Genomic DNA, 27,050 nt, shown 5'->3' with positions numbered 1-27,050 from the left:
ATTTTCCAACAGGAATATTATTAATTTCACACTCATGAAGACAGAAGAAAACCCCAACCAGAGATTAGCAGGAACCTTTTACAGAAAGCTTCCTGAGGTGTCCTGAACTACTTACTCACTGCTACCTAGTTTTTTAGGAGCATATGTAGTTATAACAACAAAGTATGAGAGGGGCTGCTTGCTTCCTTCACACGTGGAATAAAGTCTCTTAACTGCTGAGGTGAGATGACTGTAACTGTTCTCTTACCATCTGTACAAATAATTCTGTTAGCCAAAGAAATGGCAAAGGCAGACTCCCATTACAATGGGTAATAACACTCCATAGAACATGCATTAAAATAGAGACTGGATAATGTAAATTTATAAGAAAATTAATTTCTACTTTTTTTCACAAGCGTTCTTTGAGAACTACATTTCAGTAAATCTTGTTGTCCTACTGGCTCTTAAGCAGTATAATAAATTGTCTATACAATAATAATAATAATAAACTGCCATGTAAGCCATCTCTTTCTTTTAAATGTTATGAAATCAACTTCCTTCAGCTATGAAAACAGAATGTCTGTTTCAATATACAGTGGATAGACCAGCATAACTAATAAATAACTATGATAGAGTCTAATATAGAGATCAGTGAACAAAGCACAAGGAAACATGAATTTTAACTCCTAAGCCATACAGTAACTCCAAAGCTTGTGGTCCATAAAATGTAAAATATTCAGCATCAGTGCATTCTTCGAGCAACAGTGCCAGAGCATCAGCTGTGATCCCCAAGAATGACAGCAAAGACACCAGGTACAGATGCCCAGCTAACAAAAAAGCAACAGAAAATATACAGTGCAAACATTTTAAATGCTTTCTATCAGCACACAGAGGAATTTAAATTAAATTAGAATGTCTCATAGATATGAAGCTATTTTAAGAATGCACACAATTAAGTAATTCAGGTGTTACTCAATAGGAATTTAATCTTTTGACCACAGGCCTTACCCAAGTGATAACTTTACACTAGTTGGTTTTAAAGCAAACAAAAACAATAATACAGACTTTTTAAAAAAAGTCAAATTCAGTTTTATTCTAAGAATCAAAATTAGAAAAAAATTGTTAAACCCTTTAATACAGTTTGACTGTTTCCATACAAAACAAACTCACATGGCTAATAATAAAAAAAATCTCTAATAAAATTAATGAAAATTTTTTCATGAAAATTTGGTATTGATGAAGTAACAGATGTCAAGTGTCAGTAAGCAACAACTTTGGCTTCTGCCAGACAATAATTCCTTAAACCGCAGCATTTTCTTTATCTCTGAACTAGAAAGGATGACTTACTATACTTGCTTGAAATGTAAAGAATACTTTTTAAGATCAACTTTGGCCCTTCTGGATTCTACAGAATGTCAAAAACCTCTGAATTTTCTTTAACAAAATAAATGGAAGGGAAGCAAGAAAGTATCTATTTCTACTATCAGTAAGAAAAGCATCCTTCAAAGTGGTCTAACAAATTTTCTGCAGCGCTGTTGGAACATCACAGAAAAGGGATAATCCTGCAGCAAAATCCTTAAACAATGAACACTAAAGCAAGAGACTATATAGCATACCAGGACCCCTTAAAACAGGGAAGGAGAGTCACTACATCTTTTACCCTTGCAACCATACAAGACTGGATCATTTTTGACATGGGCTCACTTCCTTGTGGGTAAAGTAGTAAGGAAACACTACATTTTCTCAGAACAGCGATGAGTGGAGCCTGACGCTGAAATAAAAAAATCCAACAAAAAATGCACATTATGTGCTTTGCACCTTTACATCATGCATGTTAAATGCATTTTGCCCAAGCATCTTTACTTACTGGGCAAAAAAAAGTATTATTTCAAATTATTTCTCACTTGAATGACAGTAATTAAAACCCAGGCCACTGAAAACAGAAACAATGAAAGGGCCAGGCCTGTAAATTCCAGCTCTCCTCCTCCTCTTCCCACCACTGCATTTCTTTTAAAAGTTCTTCTGTACACATACATCCTTCCAGAACTTTGTTTTGGGAACAAAGGCAAATGACAAAATGCATGACCATTTGAAGCCACAACAGCAACTTTTAAACAGACCACATCTCAACTGCCCAAGGCCCAACACAGCCATTAATCATGCATTAATGCAACATTGCCTCAATAGAAGTTGGCTTCACAGGAAAAGAAATACACCAGCAATTCTGAACATGGGAAAATATTATTAAGTAGTTGTATTAAGTTTAATGGTTATGTTGGGTGGGGAAGGTAGAACTTAAACGCTTCCCCAGATTACTTGACCAAAATGCAACATTTCATTCTTATCACATACCTGTGCTTGTACTTGCAAACAGAGCACCAGGAGCTGTACTTGCAGGGAGTTTTCCATTATTTAGCTGCTTCACTCTTTTCAGGTGAGACTTCCCATTGTAATGGACTTGAGCTTGTGCTGCAGAGTTCAGCTGTATATTACACACTTCACAGAAGGAAAACAGTATCTTCTTTTTTTCTTTGCTTAATTGGTAGTCCTGTCTGTCATTCCTCAGTCCTTTTTCTTCAAAACCCCAGAGAACAGCTGGCTGATTCATAATCCCATCTTCAAAGACGTGGTCAGGACTTAATGGACGCTTCATACCTACAAAGCAAACAGACAAAATTGTTACTAGGAGCCAACTAATAATGCTTCCTATTAAACCAGCATTTTCTGTTTTAGAATGCTATACACCATGCACCAAAGACCAGTTCCAACAAATAAGGTTCCAAATTGCAGAAATGTTGCTTAATAGAAAAATACACACATTTGTGACACACTGCAGAGCTCAGTAATAGTAAGTTAACAATATATCAGTCTGCACATGACAACACACAACTCATTATTTTATTCTGTGAGCTCTCTATTTTAAAGCAGGTTTATTATTGCATCTCTAGCAGAGGTTAAGAATATTTTCAAATACATTTCCTTCGCCTCACTAAACACCAGTTCCAGAGCTTTTAACTTTCCAATGCCCACAGTAGTACCCACTGCCTCAAATAGTTATTCAACAAAAAGGATGCTGATGAGATATTACTGAAATACTGGAAGATTGCAGGCTGTTCAAGTGAGGCTAATGAATACTTTCCACTTCCATTTACACTCAAATCTTCAGCCTTCATACAAACATTAAGATGTTGCCTATAGCAGTCCACCACTACCTTCACAATTAAAACTATTATACACAGAAATGCCAGCTAGAAGTTAGCTTGTGGGAGCTACACAAATACACAGTAAATGACAGTCCTTGAAAAAAATGCAAGAACCTGAAACATGCACTTCTCCCTAGAGAATAAAAACCTCACCATGATAAATGAACCAAGTTGCACAAAGAACAGATTTATATAGATGGGGGGGGGGGGGGGGGGGAGGTGGGGAGGTGTCTATTTTTTTAAAGATATAATGCTAAATCAGTAGAAAAGAAGAGGGGGGTGCTCTTTAAAGAAGGCGAAAGGTCTAGGGTAACTCAAATAGAAAATACTTGTTTCCTTGGTTAAACAAATTGCTGTTTACACTTAATTCTTCCCCCCCACCCCTACTCTGGATCAGTTAAAGGCTGGCTCAGGGAGCTGTGCAGAAGAGCAGCTCTTTCTGGGCAAGGGTGCACCTGTATTCAGCTTTCAGAAGCAAAAAGACTTCAAATGCAAGGTCCTTTTTTCAGCTCAGGAATCAGAGCAGCACAGATCTTTGTGCACACCTACCACCCTGTTAGGCAGGCAGAATGAGAGAGACTACACCTCCATGAACAAAAAATGAAACACAAAAGCAGTCATATCAGTCCTCCTCAAAACAGTGCAGTATTCACAAACAATATAGAATACTCCTCTCATTATCCAGGCAAGTGTATTACCAGGAGAAAGTCTGTTTAATTCTTTGGCACAGGTATGTACATAGAAACACCTTCAGAAATAGGTTATTTAAAGAGACATTTATATGGTGGGATGGACTATTTCATCACATTCTGAACTCTAGCCCACACGTAAAATTTTTGTATTTGTACAGATTCCTGCTCAAGTATGATTCACCAATCAAATATTCTAAATAAACAGAGTTCACAGTCATAGTCATATTTGTTTCATATAATGGATAGTCCTGTCATCAAACAAACAAACAAAAAACCAATATTAAGATATGCATCACATCAAATATTAAAACAAAAAATATTTTTAAAAAATAATTGTAGAGTACAGGTACCTAATTGCTTTTAAAACAAATTACTAGTGATCCTGAAAACGTAGGCTAGACACTGTCACACTAAATCATTTAAGAGTAAGTATCACATTTCAAGGCAAGCAACCAAGATCCTCGACTCAGCTGAGCTTAGATGACATTTTCATCTGAAAATTTAATCTCCTTAGAGCTTTGGTATTTGTTACTTTTCAATGTATTTTTTAAACCATAAATAACTTCCCCTACTCCATTTTTCTGTGTATTTTTATTTCACAGTGTTAGTTTCCAGAAGTAGAATGTTTGGGGAAAAAAAGTATTTTTCTATTACATTGTTTTAGATGCTATAAACATACAAACAACTATTTAATAGTAAAATTGGTAAGAGTTTCAAAGTCCTGGCTTGTCAGAAATGTCATGAATTTGATTGCAGAAAGCAAATAATAATTCAAAATATAATTCAGTAATTATTTCAATGACCTAATGAAACTGAGTTGGTTTAGATACTTTTAAAAGTGGCAAACATCTGTATTAGAAAGCTGCACGGACCAGAAGACGAACTGATAAAGCACACAGCTGCTGCTGAGTTACCCTGTAACAGCACCAGAACCTTCCAAAGGGGTTTTACTTTGGAAAGCACCAGCCTGGTACTGCATTAGCCCATTATCACTGCAGCAGGAGATACATACACACCTGGGCTGCACACTGCTTTACTTTCAACCAAAGAAACAAAACCTTTCAGTTGGTAGAGTCTGAAACTGCTAAAGCAGGGTAAGTGGGGAAAATGAGAACACTTGTCTCAAATGTGCACTTCTGACATGATCAAAAGTGGTCTCAATATAGACACACCCAGAAAAAACAGCTAAAAGTGCAAGCAAGGACTCAGACACAACACCTAACACCCTAAGCCATCCCCAGCTCTCAGTATAGAAAGTTAACCTTCAGACAAAGAACACTGCCAAGTTTCACTTTTGTTTTTACAAACCAAATAGTTTTAAACTCACTTTTACTACAAAGTACTGTCTCAGTTGCATTAACACAGGACAAAGGTCTTTACAGCATTCCCTTGCTACTAATTTAAGAATTAAAAACCACAAGCTGAAATTTTAAAATAACCCTGACTAAAGCTCTGCATCTGAATTAGAATGTGACCTGACTATAAGCAGCACTGACCTCCCAAGAACTGATAAGAGCAGCAGATGCAATGCACTTCTGGAAAAAATACCTACATCGAGCATCTTAAGCCTTGGCTTTAGGATGGCTCGCAGCAGCTTACTCTGACTAGTCCAGCCCTGGTGAGGACCTGTACATGCAGCCAGAGACCAAACCACGGGGTAGCCCTCAGAAGTCTGTCTGTTCCTATGCAGAAATCCCAGCCCTCACCTTCCTGGGATTTGAGAGACCTGAACATTCGGTACAGCAAATCATCTGTGTTTGAAAAGCCTTATCCAGTCCCTTCTGAAGTGTTTAAGAGAAAAATGTTGGTGGCAAACATCCACTGACATTTTACAGTATACACATCTTTCATACAGTAATACTGTATGTGAAACTTTTACCATAACTGATCACTTCTTGTGGTATATGTATTTGTTCAAAAAATAAGAAGGTTATTACGTGAAAGGTCCCATTTGTCTTTAAAATTCTATTTCCTTCCTTTCTTCTTTAAAGTTATGTTTGGAAAAAAAAAATCTTTAAAAATCTCTGCTGAAACGTCCTGGCTCTAGAATATACAGAGCAAGTACAATGCCACATTGAGCCAGTGTTAAGAATCTCACCATGAATGTTATTCATTTTGTGAGAGGAAACCTTTCTTTAGAAGGCTATCTGAATGCTTTACACGTTTATGAAACCTGTACATACACATTAAATAGTGATTTAAAAAAAACGCAAACAAAAAAACCTGAGCATTATTCCTATTCTCTACCATTCCTAGTCAGTGAAATTTATCCAAGCAAGCATCTGGCAAGTGTCCTTTTCCTTTAAAAAGAGCTTTTCATTGCAGACAGATTTTGAAAAGTTCTGGATGGTACTTATCCTCACTCCCCAAGAGTCAGGTATGAAATGGGGCCATTTTGTTCCTCAGGTTTACACATAGCTCAATAACATTATCATGTAACAGAAGCAGCTACTCGAGACTACAGTCAGTGAACTGAGAATAAAGAGAAATTACATGATCATGATATTCCGTGAAATAAAAAAAAAAATCATTAGAGTAATAGTTATAGATAGGATTGTGAAGTATTTAGAAGTAGGTTTAAGACTAAAAACAAGAATATGAGTTCATTAAAAGGGAGAAAGTATGAAAATTATCATATGGAGAAAATACAACAAATTAAGCCTGCTAGCTCTCAATTTTGTATAACCTGGATACAGCACAGTATAAGCCAAGACTCAGCAGCAGCTGATACATAACAAGATACACAAATTAAAGTGTCCCATACGAAAAGGACATGATTCTGTGGATCACACTGGAGTGACACACACATTACAAAGGTAGTGCTATATCATTGTAGTGTTATTTACTCTATGACTTAAAGAGATCTAGACACAATTAAAAATTGAAAGATGAGACTGTGAAAACAAGCAAAAAAGCCGGAAACAAAGAGGAGCATCCAAGTATGTTGGAAAACATCCAGCTGAAATGATCCAGAAAAATCAAAGTCCATAAAGGGATCGTGTGCCATATTCATCTTCCACAAGTACTTTTGCTTCTTTGTCTTGCAAAAGTAAGTTCTGATTCACACCAGATATACTCATTTTTACTCTGATCAAAATCATAAGAGGAAGCAATGCAAATATAAGAGCTTTTCAGGTATATGACATAAGCTGTTAACAGACTGAGGTTGTCCCCCCATCACGTTTCCTCCCCAGTACATAAAACTGATCGATCTGAATAGATTCTGCAAGCAATACTGGAACAAGAATAAATTAGTGATTTATGACACCACATTAAAATTCTTAGGTGTCATGAGATACCCTGTTCGGATTTCTGAAACCACATCTCAGCCTCTTGCAGCTGGCAAAGAAATCTAAGCGTGGACATCCTTTGTACTTGAAGCTCAAAGCAGTTAGCCTTTCAATTTAGCTAATTTACTTTTAAACAGAGTTGTGCTTTCAGAGGAGCTCCAAAGTATTATACATAGTACACTGCTGTAGGTGAGAATGTGCAAATCTTTACTCAAAAGGAAATAAGATTTGGTTATCCTAATGAATTAGTGATGGTTACATGAAGCATTCTTTTCCTGAGCACTAGTCTAAACTTTTGCAATGCCCATTCCTAATTAGTTGACACTTCAAAGAACCACTATGCTGGAAATGTAATTAGACTGCCACCCCTCTGTGGATCTGTGCCACGTAAGCGAAATAGAACATGTATTTTAACAACTTACATAGGGGCAAAGAAAAGTTTCTCCTTTAGCCTTTGGAAATAGTCAAATGAGTTACAGAAGACATGGGAACAAATATAAAAATTAACTGGCTTTCTATATAGTTACATTTCCAAAAAGGTTCATTCAGACAACTAGACATCTTGGGAGGGGAAGGAGAGGGAACAGGAGACTCAAGACTGAAGCCTTGTGATGTACAGCTCTTAAGCACCTCCTATGGGGAAAACCTATCTATGCAGATGAACCAGTGAAGTATGCACACATGCCTTAAGAGCTGTTATCTTGTACTGGAGCAAGTATGATTCCATACTACTTCATCTCTGCCACTCAAAAAAAAAAAAGTTAAATCAGAAATCAGCTTTCAGCTTGAATACCTCCAGAGCATTATTTACAAGAAACTCACTACAGCTGCTTTTGAGAATTCTTACAATCTTTCTTATATTTATAGGTAGTATTTCCCAGACATAGATAAACTATCAAGAGACATATGGTTTGCACCATCTGGGCAACAAGTTCTATTGGGATACTGCGGTGAACAGCATATGCATAGTGCCTTGTGCGCAGTATCCTACAGTGTTAAAAAAGCACTAGAGACTATTCTGAAGCCAACCTTGAAAAATCTCCCATATGTTTAAGGGACCAGTTTTCTTTCAGAAGATGTGTTCCTCTCTCTTTCAGTACAAATCAAAACACAGAACTGCCGTGTTTAATCTTCATCTTGTCCTGAAATTCCTCAAGGAGGCATCACATTCTGCAAAGTTTCCACCTGTCAAACTGTTTATTATGCGGCCATACACATCTGATCAACTCTTTCTTATTTCTTTCACCTCTGCTCACAAAGCACATAGAATGTTTTAATTCAAAGTTACAGTAAAAACTGGATGGTTCAGATAAGTAAGTACATTTTTATTCCTTGTAGCGTATAAAGAATAATCAGTTCATCATAGCACATTGACCAAACCAGGTTAAGTACCTTTTTTGCCTGTACTTTGATGCTGGTTTATCAATGCAAAGCGGAACAGGAAGTCAGCTCACTATTCCTCTGCATGAAAAGTTTTGAATAGTGTAGTATGACAAATGGCTGACAGCCTCTTCACTAACACGTTTTAGAGTATTTAACATTTGAACAAGATTCTCTTTAAACTACTAAAACAGATGGTTGCTTCACATCATAAACATTAGCTGTTCAGTAGAAGGTAATTCAGAAAACTGAAAACGTTCAAGTAGCTAGTGTTTTGCTTTGTTTCACCAGCCTTGAAATAGTCCATGTTAAGGAAACCTAAAATTAGACCTACTGTACTGGACTGTGAGCTCAGCTAAACTTAAGTAAATAAAATCACTCTTGACTTAGATTATCACAGGCTGTGGTTGCATATGTCCATGTTTGTAGCTATGTCTAATTATAAGGTTGATCCTTTCTTCTTTAGCCCTGGTACTTACAGATTTCTGGCGTTCTTAACATTAACAATAGTAGATTTACACATCAACTTACTTACCAAAGATACATATCCTCACCTGACATAACATATCTGACCGCTGCCAAGAAAGTTAACCAAGTTTGGAGTCCAGACAGCTATCTTGAATTATGCTTCAAGAGGAACAGATAATTTTCCAGCATTATCATAACACGATTTTGCTTGATGAACCATTTGACAAATTGATGCTTTCTACTCAGAAATCTGTCATTAAGCCATTACTTACCTTCAGTTAACTTGCACTCTAAGTACTATTACCTAATTGTACAAGAATACCTAGATGCCCAAAGTGTCCAATGCATGGTTGTACGTGTGGTCTTAGCCTTTTGTCCTCCCCTACCATGTGTGTGAGTCCATCAGAAAGAACAGACTTGCCAGGAAAATGGCTGCTGAGCTCCCCTAGCTTTCTCCATCAAGAAGTTCCTTGAATAAATCCATACCACACTCCTGATAACCACACTGCCACCCCTGGTGTGTTACCTGCAACACGGTCAGGTACCACATAGTCCAGTCTTTGTGGTTTAGTGTCCTCATAAACAAAATGAAGTCCATCACATACCAAACGTCACTGACAGTCAGTATCAGGTCATATCTACATCTTACTTCATCCAGGAACTCTAGTTTTCCATCAAAGACCTAACCCCCAAATATTCTGTATTTCTAAAGCAACACTCAGCAAGGAGGAAAAAACCCATGAAAATATAGGCAGACTTAAATGAGTTTTGCTGGATAAAACCAGGATTAAAACATCTCACATGCCAAACTCCCAAGCAGTCAGCAAAAAATAATAATTTAAAAAGTGGGATGCTTTTAAGATGTTAAACATGTGAAAAGTACATGTCATTTTAATAACATCTCCTCAAAAAGTAGACCAAAATATTAAACAGATTAATTTTTCCAAGTAGAAATGAACAGAGCAAGTTTTAAGTGTATTTCAAATTTCGCCCATTTTCACAATCTGGTTCCTTGAGACTAGGGAACTGTCTTATCAATTACTAATGTAATAAATAAATTTAATTATATTGTCTTCAATATAATTTTCTAACACTACTTGCTAAATCTCTGGACTTCTATAATGTTGCTAGACTGGGCTTTTTACTTGCATCTTTCAAAAGTGCTTTATCCAAGTATTCTTTCAAATCAAAGGACTCCTCTTGTATTCCTCCACAGAAAAAGCATCTACATTGAACAACATAAAACATTAACTAGATGCATCTCCACCAATTTTTACAACTCAGAAGAAATGAAAACAAACTTATAAAAGGAAAATTATGTAGGGGATGTAGTTTGAACCTGTCTTCAAAAATAAAAGAAACAAAAAATACAGGTTTTTTTAAAGAAAAAATTATTTTTGTATGTTTTACAATCTTCTCTTAAAACATAACATAATTTAATACCCACTGTAAAGATAATGGCTTTTAACTTATTGGAGAACTGGTACAAGGTGTAAGGTACTTCTAGTGAAGCATCTATTTCAATTTAAAAAAAGAAGTTTTAGGCATGATTTTGCACGAATAAAGATCAAAACACGTTGACATAATGGGTGATTCCCACAGGGTATTTGTAGCTGGCTGGTGCTTTATCTTGCTTGAGCATAATCACATTTGAGTAATAAATAAAGCTTTGGTCTTAGGAAGCAAAAATAGTTTCCTACCTTTCTTAAAAATATTAAGAATTCACCCGAGCATAAAAGGAAGCCACAATAGGAAGCCAGGCATAGTAGGCAGCCGTCTTGTTCATATAGCCTAAGTCTTACAATGCTAGGAGCTGAATATAAGTTACACTGGAAACCATTAATCCATGATAAAGCCTGGTTAATGCTGCAGAAGAGCTCTTAGACACAAGAGCAAAACCTTTGAGGACTGTGTGAAAATAATAGCTGGGCATGAAAAAAGAACAAGCTACATTCAGAGACTGAGACCCATCAGCTTGTTTGACAGCACTAAGAAAACAAGAGAAAACTCTGCTCAAAACTACAATGATTACTGGCAGTGAATGTAAATCTTAAAGAGCTCCTAAAAAGACGGTCCTGCATCAGTCATCTGTAACAGACTGTGAATGTCCATGCAAACTATTGATTCCCTTTTGGAACTGAAAAAAATATTGAAAGCAGTGCTCGCTCATAGTAAAAAGGTAAAGGGACATAACATATGTTTTGTCTTACTAACTACTTAAGGTTTATGATCAAGTTATAAGAGAATTATCCATCTGGTAGTGACAGACCACAAGAACAGGCAAGTGGATCACCTAGTTTGAAGGCACCTGCAGGAACAGACCAGGTTAAACTTATCATTGCCTGGAATACAACCCTCCACTTCCTATTTTTCTTGTTTAAAGGAACCAGCAGCGTATTTCGTGCTGCAACTGAACTCAGAGAGGCCTCTGGCAAAGCTGAAGATACGGCCACTCCCTAATTCCTCCTGCCCGTACACTGACTTGCACAGACCTCTCCAAAACTAGAGCTGGGAGTTACCTGAGGCTTGAAGTGACTGCTGCCTGCAAAACCCATTCTGAATACCTACCTTACTCCACATTAAAATACACACTTCCATTCATAAAAAAATGAGGCAGCCTTTTGCTGGTTTTGCTGACATTTCACAACATGATCCAGAAGTAGCATACACATGTGTTTCCATGCTGCGGATAATCCACCCTGCTCTCCCCTCAATTAAGAGCCTGTTAGAGCGAGTGCATTTGCTCACACAAAATTGACAGGCAAATGCTCCTCATTTCTCTGCATTCCAGCCAGTGAAACCATAATATTGCATTAATCCAATTTGGGTTTCATAAACTTTTGGACATACCTCTAACGTTTTTTTAAGCCAAAAGGTAGTATTTGAATTAAGAATTCATGTGGAGGATTGTTTTTTCTTCCCTGCTATTCATTTGTATAAAATCAGTATACTATTTGCATATCATGCTCAAGAAGCAAAAACACTTGAAGAGACTCCATTAATATATTCCCTGTACCCCAAAAATCTTTGTAACAAAGAATCATTGGCAATTCCAACAGCACTAAACTGCATAAACACTTTAAGCCCCACACCCTTGCAGATATTCTGCACCAAGTATACTGAAAGTACTGAGAAAAAGAATAATCAAGTCAGTTACTTGAATCACTGAAGTACGTGCCATTTCATTAAGCTGTTGCTTCACACAGCTCTGAAGCCCCAAACATAAAAACGTGGGCCTGTTGGAACAAGTCCAGAGCAGGGCCATGAAGGTGATCGGGGGGCCGGAGCCCCTCTCCTGTTAAGGCAGGTTGAGAGAGTTGGGGTTGTTCAGCCTGGAGAAGGGATGGCTCTGGGGAGACCATACAGCAGCCTCCTGGTACCTCAAGGGGGCCTACAAGAAAGCTGGAGAGGGACTTTTTACAAGGCCATGGACAAGGCTTTAAACTGAAAAAGGGTAGATTTATATTAGAAAGAAACTCTTCCCTAAGATGGTGGTGACACTCCAGAACAGATTGCCCAGAGAAGCTGTGGATGCCCCATCCCTGGAAGCATTCAAGGCCAGGCTGGATGGGGCTTTGAGGACCCTGGCCTAGTGGAAGGTGTCCCTCTCCATAGCAGGGGAGTTGGAACTATATGATCTTTAAGGTCCCTTCCAACCTTAACTGTTCCATGATTCTATGATACCCATTTCAGCAGATACACAGACCAGCTGAGTGTGAGTAAAACATGCTTTAACACAAACCACAATGGGTGTCTTAACTGCAGTATAAAGCAAATTGCATGATAGATGCACAGATTTCTTCCTTTCAAAGATGTTTTCACTTGATACAGCCCAGAGCTTCCTATGGGATCAACTTTACTATCTAAAATACTCTACATAAAGAACCTGTCACACAAATGACAAGCAACCCTTCCATCAAAACTGGTGAAAACAGTATTTCTCAAAGCACTTATGTCCAGAAAGGAGGCTTACTGCATAGAGCCAGAGACAGAGGATGGGGGAAGTGGTCTCTGGGTATCCTCCATGGTTTACATTTCTGTCTGTGCAACCCCTACCTGGGAGAAGGTAAAATGGGAGTAGAGGAGGGGCAGATGTGCATTTCCATCTGGAACAAAACCATGGGGTATTATTTGGCAAGTCATTTTACACCTTTGTGTCCAAATCATCCCTCCCTTCACCCATTAACTCAGACTACACTGTCAAAGCAAGGGCACATTTTATAGCATGGATTTGTGCTTGTTATCAGTATCAGGTATAATCGGATATGAGACACCTAAACATTACCTCTGACACAGTACCTGAGAAGCAGAATTTATATATATTTTTCAGCACAAAAGCACCAATAAAAATTAAATGTCTGCCAAAATAAGGGCCATTTAAGTTTGTCATCAAAATGAACAAACTATGGAAGAATCCCCTTACACCTAACCATATTACAGCGATGGACCTGAGGCGCACAACTCAGCTTTTGCTGATTACTGCATAAAGTGAGTTTCTCACAGTTGACTGCATACTAACTGCCGTGCTAACAAGCAGTGCCTTCCTTCGGACATTTACAAACATCAGAATGCTTTCTCATGACAGTCCCACATATAATCTGCCATTCCAGATGGTGACTGGTGGGATGCTGATTTTTTCCTAAGGCAGTTACCGCCCACTAAGATAGTATATACAGGGCTAAACAAAAAGCATGTGCCATCTGCTGTCAAGTTTATAAGACTTTTTGAGAACTAGTAGGCTAGTTAAAGTTTATTTTAGATCACAAAGGTCAGGAGGCTATAGCTCTCTAAATGCCCAATAAAATAAGAGTAAGTTGCACTGTAACAGATATGCAGTAAATCTAGAACAAGTTCCAGTGCCAGGCCCACCTCTAACACCCTGAGAGCAGCAAAGGATTCTCACTATGATCCGTGGCAAAAGGTACATACAACTCACAAGCTCAGAGGGAACCTGAAACCAAGAAGAAAGATTAAATTCCACAGAACTTACAGATTCCTTTAGCCTGAAGAAATTTTAGGAATTTTCTTCCTTGTGGCAGGGTGTTTTTTCTGCCCCCTTTCCTTGCATCTCTGCTGCTCTCATTTTGACAACTTCTAAATCTTATTTCTTGCCCAGCCCCAGCTCTTTTCCTACCCCACTATCTGCATAGATTCTTCTTATCCTCCTGCTCATGTGTTGTCATACCATATACACATAGAGGAAAGAAAAATAAATTAAAAAGCAGAACTAGTATGACATCTTCTGCCGGCCTCACAAACAGCATAAACTTCCTCTGACTCGCTTCATCTGTCATTTATAGATGGTTAACAGCAAATACAGCAATTTCCCCTCTCTGGGGTCATTAAAGACTCAAATTACATAAAACAATTCTACACGTTCTTCTTAAATAGTCTAATTCAATCTCTTTTTGTACATTGATGAAGAACAAAAGCAAGCAGAGAAAACAGAAAAACACATCCACCAGTACATTTTTCAGAACATTTCTAAATCACCATGTACATTAAAACCTTTAATTGGACCAGGGAATTAATCCTTGCACAGGTGTAAAGGTTACATCACTGTCTGAACAGGTGAAAAAAAAGTATTGTTTAAGCTCACCCCTTAAGAAGTGGAATTTCAAAACATGAAAAATTGCCTTTAAATCATTAACATCAGAAAAACAGGACACAAAGGAGAGAGATCATGAAGGTCCGTACTGCACAGTAATGAGAGAGGGGCTGCAAAGGTCTCTGCAGGAGCTAACACTGTGAGAGCCTCTGGCGCCACACCCACACCAACGTGGCTGCATCAGCAGAGATCCCCCTGGAAGCCCAGCAGCAGATGCTGAAGGAAACCATCTCCAGCCAGCACAAGTGCATCACCTCCTCCAGCATTCATACCATGTAGGGCAGAAGTAGGGTAGAAGAACAGAACACACCAAAAGTTACATCCAAATGACGACTTGGCTCTTAAGAAAAAGTAGGGGCTATATGAAGAAAGAAAATCTGGAGAAGTACGTGCAAAGAGAAGGATTTGGCATTCCTCTCCCCACCACATACAAGCAACCAGAGGCAATGAGGGGCATAAGGGCCTTAACAAAAAATTTCCTTACTCTTCTTTAAATGACTGTTAGTACAACTGTCAGTTGCTTTAAATCATCCCAAACCGCTTCCTCTACTGCAGATACCACAAATACCAATCTATGCATCCTGCTGACTATCTGCAGAACACATGGCTTTATTAAATGTCCATGTAATCATAAAAGTAATTAAAACTCAATACTACAATAAAGTTATTTAACATAAAAATATCTGACAAAAAATTACACAAGTCACAGTTAGTCTTATACTGCCATCCTGCACAGGGTAAGATTCTGGAATCTCCTTAGTGATATAAACTTTTTTCCAGCTTTCCTTTTACAACTATGAATCTGAAGTCTTCACAAAAATTCATGCATACTGCTGCTGTAAAAAGTAAAAACATCATTTTGTGAGGGGATCAACTTCTGATGAAGGCAGTCACACTGAAAATTGGTCATTAATCTCCTCTGAATAAATACAACCCCCAGAAAGATGGAAGTGTGAACAGAATATATATTTTCTGCACTTGAAAATGCTGAGGTGCACAACAAGAATGTTTTACTTTAGCATTTATAGCTGAAGTTATCCTTCAAAAACCTGGGCTACTCTCATGAGAGATTTCTTTCCAATCATTCATTTTTCAAAGCCCTTTGCAACTTTAAAATTGCAGTAAAGCTGACTTTATAACTTATTTCGGTAGATCTCTCTCCCTTGTCCAAGCAGTCACATTCCTTGGAGACATTTGGTGGGGTTTCAACTTCCCAGACATTTTATTAATTAAGAAAAAAAATATTTTTTTTGCAATGTGTAGAGAGTTGACTTTATAATGGAAACATCCTTGTGCTAAATGATTCCTCTAATAGATACCCTGATTAATGAAGACCCTGCTCTCTCACACTAGCTTACCTAGTTAACCTGTGCTCAAGTTATACTTTGCTGTATGGCTGACAACTGAACACAATTTCTGCTAAAAGACAGTTTTAAACATACTTACTGCGTTAAAAGATCCAGTGGATTGAATATGCCTCCTGTGCTGACATCAAAAAATGACGTTTTGAAGCATCAAACGTTTGGAAGGGTTCACTTAAGAAAAACTAATTTATCAATCTGATGACTCTTTTGCTTATGACACTCCACTCATGAATTCAGGGCTGCTAGCTCTCAGAATTCGATTTTGCAGTATTAGGTATTTTTCTTAAGCCTGGCTCATGCAGTTATAAAAATCCCTAGGAACTCTAGCTTTTTAAATATCCTTCTAATCCTTGCAGAGATGACTGAAAACATGAACCCTAAAGGCTCAAAAACTAGAAGGGAATTAAAGAGAAACCAATTTCAGTTTTCTTCTAGAACCTGACAAGATATTCGAATGTTCAGAGTTGACTATTTCTGGCAGCTAGGCAGGAGCATTGATGTTCTCTCAGCTGTGCACTTGGATAAAGTCCTATACTGCTGTTATACTTTATCACTGTAAGAAACAAAAGACTTAAAAAAAAAAAAAAAAAAAAAAAAAACCAACAAAAAAACCAAAACTTCAAGTCCAGTCCTGATGTACTTTCAGCCAGGACAAAGCCCCAACAATCAGACCTGTATTTGGCTATACAAGATTTTCCAGGGCAACCTGCCACTTATTCTGGGCCAGCCCGCTGGCTGTTGGTTTGAAGTTTCTCTTTCCCTAGCGCATGCAGTCCATAAACACATCAGAAGGCAGGTGTTTCCTCTTCCCCTGTGTTCCCATAAACTCCCCCTTCCGTTAGCTTTTATTTTACAAGACTAAAGCAGTCTCCAAATAAAAAAAAAACACCAGTATCTCCTTTTCCCCAACCAGAATCCTTCTCAACACCCATCTCAGTCTGAACTCATCACAAGCAGTAATCAAGCCAGTTCCCTGAACTCCAGATGGGGACTCATCAGTTTTGCAATGTTAATGCTTCCTTATCCCTAAAAAGAAGGAAGGTTAGGAAGCACTAGTTAATTTAAAATTCATTTGTAAACAATAAAAAATGGATTTGTATATTTGTTTTATTATGTTTAATTAGGTATTGCAATTAAATAACTAGCAATTATCAGTGAGTTCTGAGTAATTCATTCAGCTTATGCTGAATGGCCAATTGAATCAGTAACTCAAACTGTCAACTAAATGACACTTCATTGTTTTTTAAAAAAATAATTATCAGTCCTTAGCTAAGAGTTGAAGAAAGCAAGCCCAGTTCAACTGTCAGCAGAAACAGACTAATATCTGCCACAGGAAACCACACAGGAAAGCAACTAGAGTTCAGAGATCACATAAAATATCCTTACAAATGAATGGATATTAAAAACTTAGTTTTCAGAAGTTTCCAAATATATACAGCTGTAAATTTTCCAATTATATTTTCTACTTCCCCTTGGAAAATCCTGTTTTGTAGCTAAAGTTTTCTCTAGGAAATAATCAATTTAGTCACAATGTTATTTTCAGAAATTGCATAATCATTAAATAGTATCATGAGCGTCTGTTTCAGTACTGTCAAACCGGCATCGCAAATGGAAGAACTGAAAACTTACAAACTTTAAAATTTACAGAAGCAACTTTCAAAGGGGTTTTTGTTTGTTTGTGTTTAATACTTAAAGACTTTTCCCAAAATTTAGAACAGGAATCAAAATTGACACTGAGAAGTTAAGTGAGGTAGCAGCTTTGGTTTCCAAATACTTTTAACCAACAAGGTCTTTAATTCAGAGACCCTTCATGAACTAGGCTGATACCGTGAAATTCTTCCCAATCCTGTTCATGTTTTAAACTGGGGCATGGCTCAGGTGGCATTTGTAGCTCTGCTACAGATGATCAACAAATATTTTTCAGGAAGTGGGGCTGTATCCTAATCTCCACTCTCCCCCTTTGATATATGAAAAAATATCTTCTAAGAAATAAGCAAAAACCCAAACAAAACAAAAAATAGGCATTACATAGAAAGAAGCATGTTAAGGGATAACTCTAACTCTGTGCAACTACAGATGCTATAGCAGAACCTTCAGCCACAGTACAACCACATCCTGGTATCGATCAACCTGGAGAGCTCTTGACTTTTAAAGATATTCAAGGTTCACATTGTACCATGACGAATTCTCAGTGGGACAGTCACCACTTGCATTTTATTGAGTTTCTCATGGCATACTTGTGTCCCAGCCTTAACATTACTCACACTGCAAAAATTCCCAAAGGTAACTGAAGCATGCAAAGAAGGGGAGTAATCTCACACCCACATTTTGGTTTGCCCAGCTTCATGAACTCCAATGACCAAAAAAAAAAAAAAAAATAAAATCACATGGCTAATCATCTAGGGATTAACCACATCCAAAATGTCAGAAGTTATAAAACACATTTAGTCTGTCAAGACAAGAAACAAAATGTAACAGGTTACTCTACCCTATCTCCTATCCTAACTTTGGGCATACCAAAGTTCTTACACAACATCTTGAGCAAGCACGACATGTGACACCATTAGTGGACTTGGCAGTGCTAGATTAGTAGTTGGACTCTATGATCTTAAAGACTTTTTCCAACCTATACAGTTCTATGATTAGATTCCATTGCTACTGCTGGGCCAAGCATACACACACACACATATATAAAACATAATTGGGCACCTTGTCAAATTCTCTCGCTTTACCCTTTCCGTGAAGTAGTAGTAAAACAGACATCCTGTTACCCAAATGCACAAGCCAATACTCAAGTAGTATTAACTCTCAAGATAATCTGCAGTATAGCTACCATAGTCTGTTTTATCTAGCTTTTCAGGGAGCAAATTCTTGCATTTCAAGCATTATCTATAATGTATAAGAAAACAAATTAAAATAAGAGACTTCAGAGGCTCCAAAACCAAGCAGAGGTAGGTTACAAGATTTTTGTCATGATTTTCTAAAGGCATTTCAGACAGCTTTAATATAACTGCATTCAAGGTCTCCTGTCAACATGTACTGAACAACAGCCTCCCAGTTCTGCAAAGTTGTTCACCAGTAACTTCTGTATCAGGTAAAGTTTCCCTAACTGCATTTTTAATTATACTGTACAGCCAAAGGACAAGATCCATACCTACTTACACTTGCTATAGCATTAGATGTGTCTACATCAAAAGGACAAAACACAACTTCGGTACTAATGACTCCATTTTTCCTCTCAAAACAATCTGCAGGTACAGTACACAGGCTGATCTAATGCCTGCTCCTGTTATGAGAGCATATCTTCTCTAGATTATCTGAATAAATCCTGAATGACAATAGAGGAATGGTTTATTCATGCACATTTTCTAGATACAAAGACAGAAAAGATAAAACAGTATAATTTTCAAGGACCCTAATTATTTTCCCTGTGCCTGACTGCTTGGACTGTAAACAGCAATTTAGGACCACTTCATCTGTCCCCTTGTTGATTTCCAAACCAAGTAGACCGACGGACCAGGGAACCATAAATTTAAATTTTACATGCATTCATCTGATTCCTTTAATGACCACATACATTTCAGGGTAAGCAGAAATTTGGGGTGTAAGAGAGAACCTGAAACTTTGCAACCAAAGTTCTTACTGCAACAATCCAAAAAAAGTAGTATAGCCCCCAACAGTGAGGTCATTAATAAATACAGCCTCCCTAATTTTTCCATTTCACATCCTAAATGATGTTACATTATACTCCTAAACAGCTGCCACTTCTCACTCACAGGATATCATAAATTCATTATGTGAGGTAATTCCCATTTTGAAATTATATACAGACCCTCTGAAATAAAACACTACACAAATTCACATATTATCAGTGATAAGCATTTACTTGCCATTCTTAGGCATTAACATCAGTAAGCATTCTAGAAACAAGTTTATGTGGAATACCAGTTACCCAGTTTGCTTTTTTAGTACTTAACTAGACTTCATACTATGCTGGTGAGAGACATGAACAAGGAAGAACATCAGCTGGTTTTCCTAAACCAAATAACCCTCACAATTTACCCTAGCATAGTGCAGAACACTGAAAACTGCAATTTCTCCAATGTTCATAAAAATCATAAAGAACTCATTTACTGAAGGTAGAACAGAAATCTAATCAAAGAAAGCTGTATGGAGCACCTATATTCTATATAGGAATAATGAATTATATTCCAAATTAAGTCTTCTACAAGAGAAATAGTTGGGAACAAATAAACTAGTGTCCTAAAACTCTGTTGGTGAGTGAACTCATTTGGGAACTACAGCTGTTGGGCTTTAGAGATTTGGATTAAAATCCATCATTATCTTTCAGTTAATACTCTTTCATCGACCAATCAGCAGTCATATGGTGTTTACCAAGCCTGGTCACTTAACCCACTTGAATGGCCTTTGTGCTCTAATTTGTACTTCAATACAATCAGATTACTTCTAATCTAAATGATTTGTGTCCTTTATGGGACAGATAAACACTAATCCCAAGGTTCCTAAAACACAACAAGCCTAAACAGTGCCAGTATGGCATCCACTGTTTGCCATTTTAATAGAATATTTCATTCAAGTTGGGAAATATGTGATTTGATCATACTGACCCTGCCTTTTAGATACTCATTCCAGATTTCTTATATAGACAAAGAAGAAAGATTTATTCAGCAAACACAACCACTCAAACACAAAATCAACAGCAAATAATCAATACACTAATATTTAGATATTATATTTTGATAAAATTATTTCACAGGGAAAAATACTTATTCTTTAAAAGTAGACTAAACGAGTAGGAACATTTTACAAATCCTTGTTCAGGATTACACATTACACATGGTAATGGCCCACAACAGTCCCCAATTCTCAATTTTAAAAGTCCAACTCTTCAGAATGGTTTTCCAAGGATTCAGCAGTTAAAGCATCCTCAATCATTCCTGTTCTTCAGTTAATTTTGGGTGACACTTGGAAGAAATTGCACTACGGTGCAAGTCTAACATCTAAGTGCACTTAACTTTAATACGCTTAGGCTCTGATCCCACAAATGCTTCTGAACAGGTAGATCAGTGAGCATGCAACAGTATCCCTAGAAAAGGGAAGACTCACAGATACAAATACATTTGCATGATTGAAGCCAGGTACAACAATGTATCTGCACCTCAAAAAATGCTGAAGTCAGGAACAAGAACAATTGAGTAATCAGTAATAACCTTGTGGTGACACCAAGTAGGCAAACACCTTCATATGTAAAGATACAGGCTAACGCTGAGAGTTATAGTCACATATTCACCAACATATATATTTCTTACCTAGAAAAATTAAAATTAATATAAATTAATAAATGGTAATTAAAATTGCCAACTCCCTAGAAAACATATCACCTTCTAAAATGTAACTTGGGATATGATCAATTAAGCCAGGATAAGCCTACCAAGAATTGGATAAAACATTTCACAAGAAAAGTTCGGATCCTGGATGTTATTAATAGCATCTGTAGCTATTACCTTACACAAATCTAAACGTGTTTATTTACAATACCTCAGCACAGGTAACTAAAACTCTTTCCTAGCTGATGACCTAAACTAGGAAGTCCATTTTCTTATGGTATCCTCATTCACTACAGAGCCACTCTCAGTAGGTGACCTCAGCCTACCTTGTAGCAGATGAGCAAACTAACACACATGCAGGGGATCAGGAACTACCACCATTGCCAAAATTCTGTTTTACAACTGCACATACGGCATGAAGGGTATTGCACTATGAAACCTGCCATGCTGGCAAATACTACTTCCAGGATTATTCAATGAATGGTACATGGTACATATACTCCTTACTCTACTATGGAAATGGCTCTGTTGATGTTCCTTGTACTTTGAGCAAGATCCCTACTATGTATTACAAAACAGCCACCTTGAAATATCTAGCAGAAACTACAGCTTGCCTGAGATCTTCCAGAAGTTGCAACAATCTCAGAAGTGCTGGGAAACCTTCTATAATTCACTACTGGAATTACAAGCTAACATATCACTAAATACAGAGTTTAAGAGGACTGATCTACCTTCCCAAGAGCAGTAGTCTTTGCTTTTCACAAATTTCTCAAGCTCTGCCACAACCTCAGAAGGTTGCATAGTTCCTTGAATACTATATTTCTGTTATTTTAACTCCAATCATGAAGTAAGCACAAACTGCAATTGTAAAATGGCAAGCCACAGTTTCTCCTCTACTGACATTTAAAAGAATGATGAGAGTGCAATGCCCAGAAGCCAAAGATACAAATACAACAACAACCCGCATAGTTCACTTTTACAATTAGACCCACTGCCACTGCCTGGAGGACACTTGAAAGAGGAGTGTTGCTATTTTTTTCCCAGATATCTAAAAATCCCTGGACCAGCTATTCCAAAGACTGCTCGTTCCAGAAGATATTGTAAAGTCCACCAACATTGAACAAGTATTTATGAATATGACAGTGATCAGAAATTTGAAGGAAGAACTTGTAAAATCTACAAATCCTTAATACCTAATGAATAAACATCTGGAAATAGCAAAACCTTGCCCTCTGTGAACCCCAAAACATATGTCAGAAACTATATTTCCCATCAAGGGAGTAGGTAACAGTCTTCACTTACAAACTCAGTAGTTCACATATATGGTATCATACTGCATATGTACTGCAAAGGTACCACACAGTTCTTTGATGATTAATAGCACTAAGTCCAAGCTTCACAAAAGGGGTGGTAGTGGGATGAACCTACAGATCTCTCAGGACAGACAAAAACTCTCAGATGCAAGCCAGAAAAGGCTCTAGCCTTGGTGTCTCCATAAAGATAGTACTACAGACTAGATAAGGAATGGACACTTGCTGGAATATGTAGGGAATGCCTATAGATTACAACAGATTCAGAATTAAATGTGTGCACTTCTGTCCAAGATGCTAAAACCAGGTATACCAGTAATGTTACTGCACTCTTGGCAAAAGGTGGTAATTCTTGAAATTAAACTACGCACCTGAACAGCAAAATAAAAAGGACCTCTCGTTTCACTCCTGTATTTCAGATGGCTCCCCCCAGCGATTACTGAAAGCAGCTGCCCCAAACAGAAATTAATTATTTCTGGAGATCAAAACAAGGCTGAAGTCAGTTAACTTCTGTGATATACCTGCTTCTCCACTCCAGAAGACACACTAAGACCACTTAAACTATTAAGAATCCAGAATTAACTAATCTGAGTTTACAGTATTGTAGTTAAGAACATCAGAACCACCATATCAATGATGATGTAAAGACAACTATTCAGGAACTAACAGAAATACAACTAGAGAAGCTTCAGGTGTGTAAGAGTAATACAGCAAAAAATTACATCTTTCTTCAAAAAAGTCACTTAAGTAGTCAAAGCAGCCATTTGAAAATCTCTCCCCAAAACCTCTTATCTAACAAAACAGCTTGCCCTGCTGTGGGTTTTCCACCCCATTTTTGGAATTAAATCACACTGGAATACTGTTTCTCTAGTATCAAGAAAAAGTTAGAGCTAGATTCCAAATATGTGAAACAGATCCGTTAAGTTTGAGCAACAAAGGTTACATTTGCATTTCTATTCTTACCTGTTATTTTTATGCTTTATAAAAGAGCCACATTCCCTCCTTGCTCCAATGAATTGCCTATGTGACAAGGAAGCAAACAGCCATAAGTCACAGCAACATGGACTTTTACATCCTTGCCATAATGAAGTAGAAGATGCTTATGGCTGCTTGCTTCTCCTCCAGCACACCAGTCACTTAACTAGGGGAAAACATTAAACAACTAGGGGTGCGAACCCATTCTAGCTTTCCACTTCATTAAGTCATATATCATTTTTACATAGGAGTCATGGAGTTATAAATCATGTGAGACAGAATGAGAGCTAATTAAAGGGTCAGCTAAGCATATAATTTTGCATTATTGCATATCAGACAGCTCTAAAATTGGCCATATTTTGTATCAAATATTTTCAAATATTAAAAGAAATTTCAAGCAGATAAGTATTTTCTCCTACCTGAAAGACATGAATATTTGTTTTCCTAGCACAGAAGACCCGTGAAACCTTGAGTCACCTTTTTTTCTTTTTACTAACAGATTTAACTCTGCCTTGCACATGTGTTGCAGTCCAGTCTTGTTATACTGTCTCTGAATTCAGTCATCTTTTTTCCCAGTTAGAGCAAACTCCCATGCTTCTGAAGACAGAAATTCACAACCCAAGAAATCTCTACATGCACTAAGGTAAAACATTAATCAAACACACCTAAATCTAGCAGTTAGACTTAAGTGTGAGCACTTCAGGCTATTTACAGAATTCCTTTGCCAATAAGGTATAGCTCACTTGAGAAAACCAATCTATTTCCTGATACCAGATTTCTCAGTCGATGCAATTATGTCGTAAAAGATCTTCTTTGAAGGGTCTGAGGTAAATCTGACACAGACACGTTAACTGAAATATATATAACTCTCACAACCCGAGAGGGCTTTTAAGTATGAATAATATTACTGTGACACCTACAGCATTTGTTAGTAGGTGAGAAACCTGTTATGCCAAGGCCATGTAAAAATACAGCATGAGGATGATCCTCTAATTCCAAGAGCTTTTTCTCTAAAGGATTTTTATAGAAATATGGACATGTTTTATTCTTATTCCTTCTTCACCTTTGTAGTGACCCAATAATTGTAGCTACTAAAACAATTCATCAAATGCAAGAAAATTAGTCTCAGACTGATTATTAACTATATACATCAGTCTCAATAATATATAACTTTAAGGAAAAGTCAAGTGCTTATATGGTAGCCTTATATTTTATTTCTGTAACTTCGGTTTCCTACCAAATACCCTAAAACAGGGAAGAACACATGTTTTTCTACTCTGAATGCATACACAGGCTTGACAACTAAGCTTTAAAAATAAAGAGCATTCATCTTTTTTTCTACTGAATGGGGGGCAGGGGGGAAGATATGTAAAATTTTTAAAAAATACTTTTATTTCAGCCTTGACTGACTGAAAAAGGGGCTCAAAAACATTTATATTAAAAATGGGGCAGCATCCACATAAAAATTCACATTTTACTTGGACATCCCAAGTATCCCAGCAAGTCACTGGTCACTCTTGCAATTTGTAAAGCTACACTGCAATCAGGAAGGGGGACGTAGATCAGATACACAACTAGGTCAAATACCAAGCTCACCAAACCAATGCAGGGGTCAAGAAATCAGAAGAGTCAAGAAATACAACTACTGAAGGAAAGGCCAGAGGCCAAGGCATTAAGCTGCCTGAGAGGACAAAAAGAAAGGCAGGTGTGGAGGAGCGGCAGGGGCCAGGCAGGGCTGCCTGCAGTCAGCCCAGGAAGCCACAGCTCACTCTCTTCAACCTTCAAACCTAAAGGATCCCAAGCAATCTCAAGGGAGTTTTTCATCTTCACACTATCCTACTAACTCAAAGTACTGCCAAATATTTCTAAAAGTTAATTAAATTCTGCTTTTTGAAAAAACACAAAATACAAATTCTAGTAACAAGCATTCTAGAGATTCCGACAATGCTTAAAAAATACACTCATGTCAGTCTTAGAGAACCAGCCCATTCAGAAATGAGAGATGAAACGATCCTTTCAAACAACACAAAATATTTCCATGGCCCAAAGCCGGCTAATTCAACCTCAAGTAATTTTAAAATATATACAGTTTTTGCAACAAGTCATTGACATGAAAGGAAGCTGAGGGTTCTCATAAGATGGAAGCAGCAGCACAGCAACAGAACAATAAATGACAGGAATGTAGTCAAAAAAATAAACAGAAACATCCAAAACTTTGACACAGTGTCACATAAATGTGATCTCCAGTTCTATAGAAGCAAGAGCCACTTCATAAAAAAATACCATGTTAATATTACAAACACATTTATATGGTAGCAGTATACAAAAGCAAGTCTGCCAAGACCCTCAACACGAAACATGCTGTTGACTCCTAACTCCCCACGACACTTCCCATAATTATCACAACCACATGGTAAAATAACCCTCTGATAACTGCACAGCACATGAGGCAGGAAGCAGCCACAATGTTGCATGTAGAGATTACAAGCCACACATACTCCTGTTGGCCACAGACTCCTTGCAGCCCTTCTGTGTCATGCCATCAGGGTTTAATGCCAGCGTATGCCTTTTTTTAAAAAAAAAAATAATCACCAAATCAGATTAGCATAAATCTTTTCCTCTGAAAGAGGAGGACGTTTTCCTATCTTTGTTCAAGATCTAGACGTCCACTTTACGGATGGAGAAGAAAATTTAAATCCTTTCTTACAAAACTATGATACAAAAACTTGATCAAGATTCTAATTTACAGTTAAAAAAGCAAGATGAAAAGCATCAGAAAGCTACAAATAAAAGATGTCCATGGGGTTCCTTCAAGGGTAGAAGTTTTTCCAGTTTAAAAACTGCAACAACAAGCTGCCAAAAAGTTGTATGTAGAAATATTAGCTAATGCAAATTCACTGAAAGAGTTAAAAACAAGTAGTATAGTATTCCTGTTCTGTCTGCCTCTCACTTTCTCCTCCCCATCCTGAGTTACATGATAAATTGTAATTATGAAGGGGACAATTGAGGCTCATCAAATGTACAGAGTTAACATATGGCACTGCAACACAGTTTACAAAATAACCAAATTAAGAAGTTGACAATATAATCAAATTTTAACATTATTTCTGTCAACTTTTGTTATTACTGGCCATCAACGCAACTTTCTTTGATGCCTGATGAAGTTTGAAAAGCTCTATTCTATGGTTTCTTAAGATATTTTTGTAGCATTCTTAAGTTGGTGAGCCTAACCCACATGCTGAGAAAAGACCTCATAATCTAACTCGAAATGTTTTCACAAATCTGTTTTAAAGTGAAAGGAATTGCCACACTGTAGGCAGCTCTTGTCTAGCCTTTCAGGAATACCACTTGCTCCACAGCATGTGTTACCTGCCTGTAATAAAGAAGAGGTTCCCGGTACAGTGGATTTATATCTTATTCAAATCTAGATCAG

The 27,050-nt window shown here is 37.4% G+C and overlaps 1 protein-coding gene across 2 annotated transcripts in view; it reads right to left on the bottom strand.

The window, feature by feature from the left end:
* ZNF385B (zinc finger protein 385B) overlaps window positions 1-27,050 on the bottom strand; it is a 169,185-nt gene that overhangs the window by 133,083 nt on the left and 9,052 nt on the right. For both annotated transcript variants that reach the window (XM_080400388.1, XM_080400387.1), the window contains exon 2: window positions 2,332-2,634. In XM_080400388.1, the coding sequence (XP_080256514.1) occupies window positions 2,332-2,632 (301 nt within the window). In that variant the 5' untranslated portion in view covers window positions 2,633-2,634. The remainder of the gene's footprint in view (window positions 1-2,331; window positions 2,635-27,050) is intronic.

This window comes from Falco punctatus (assembly GCF_963210335.1).
Source record: "Falco punctatus genome assembly, chromosome: 8".
Classification (NCBI taxonomy): domain Eukaryota; kingdom Metazoa; phylum Chordata; class Aves; order Falconiformes; family Falconidae; genus Falco; species Falco punctatus.
Note: the sequence above shows the minus strand (reverse complement) of the source record. Positions and strands in the feature narration are given on the sequence as shown.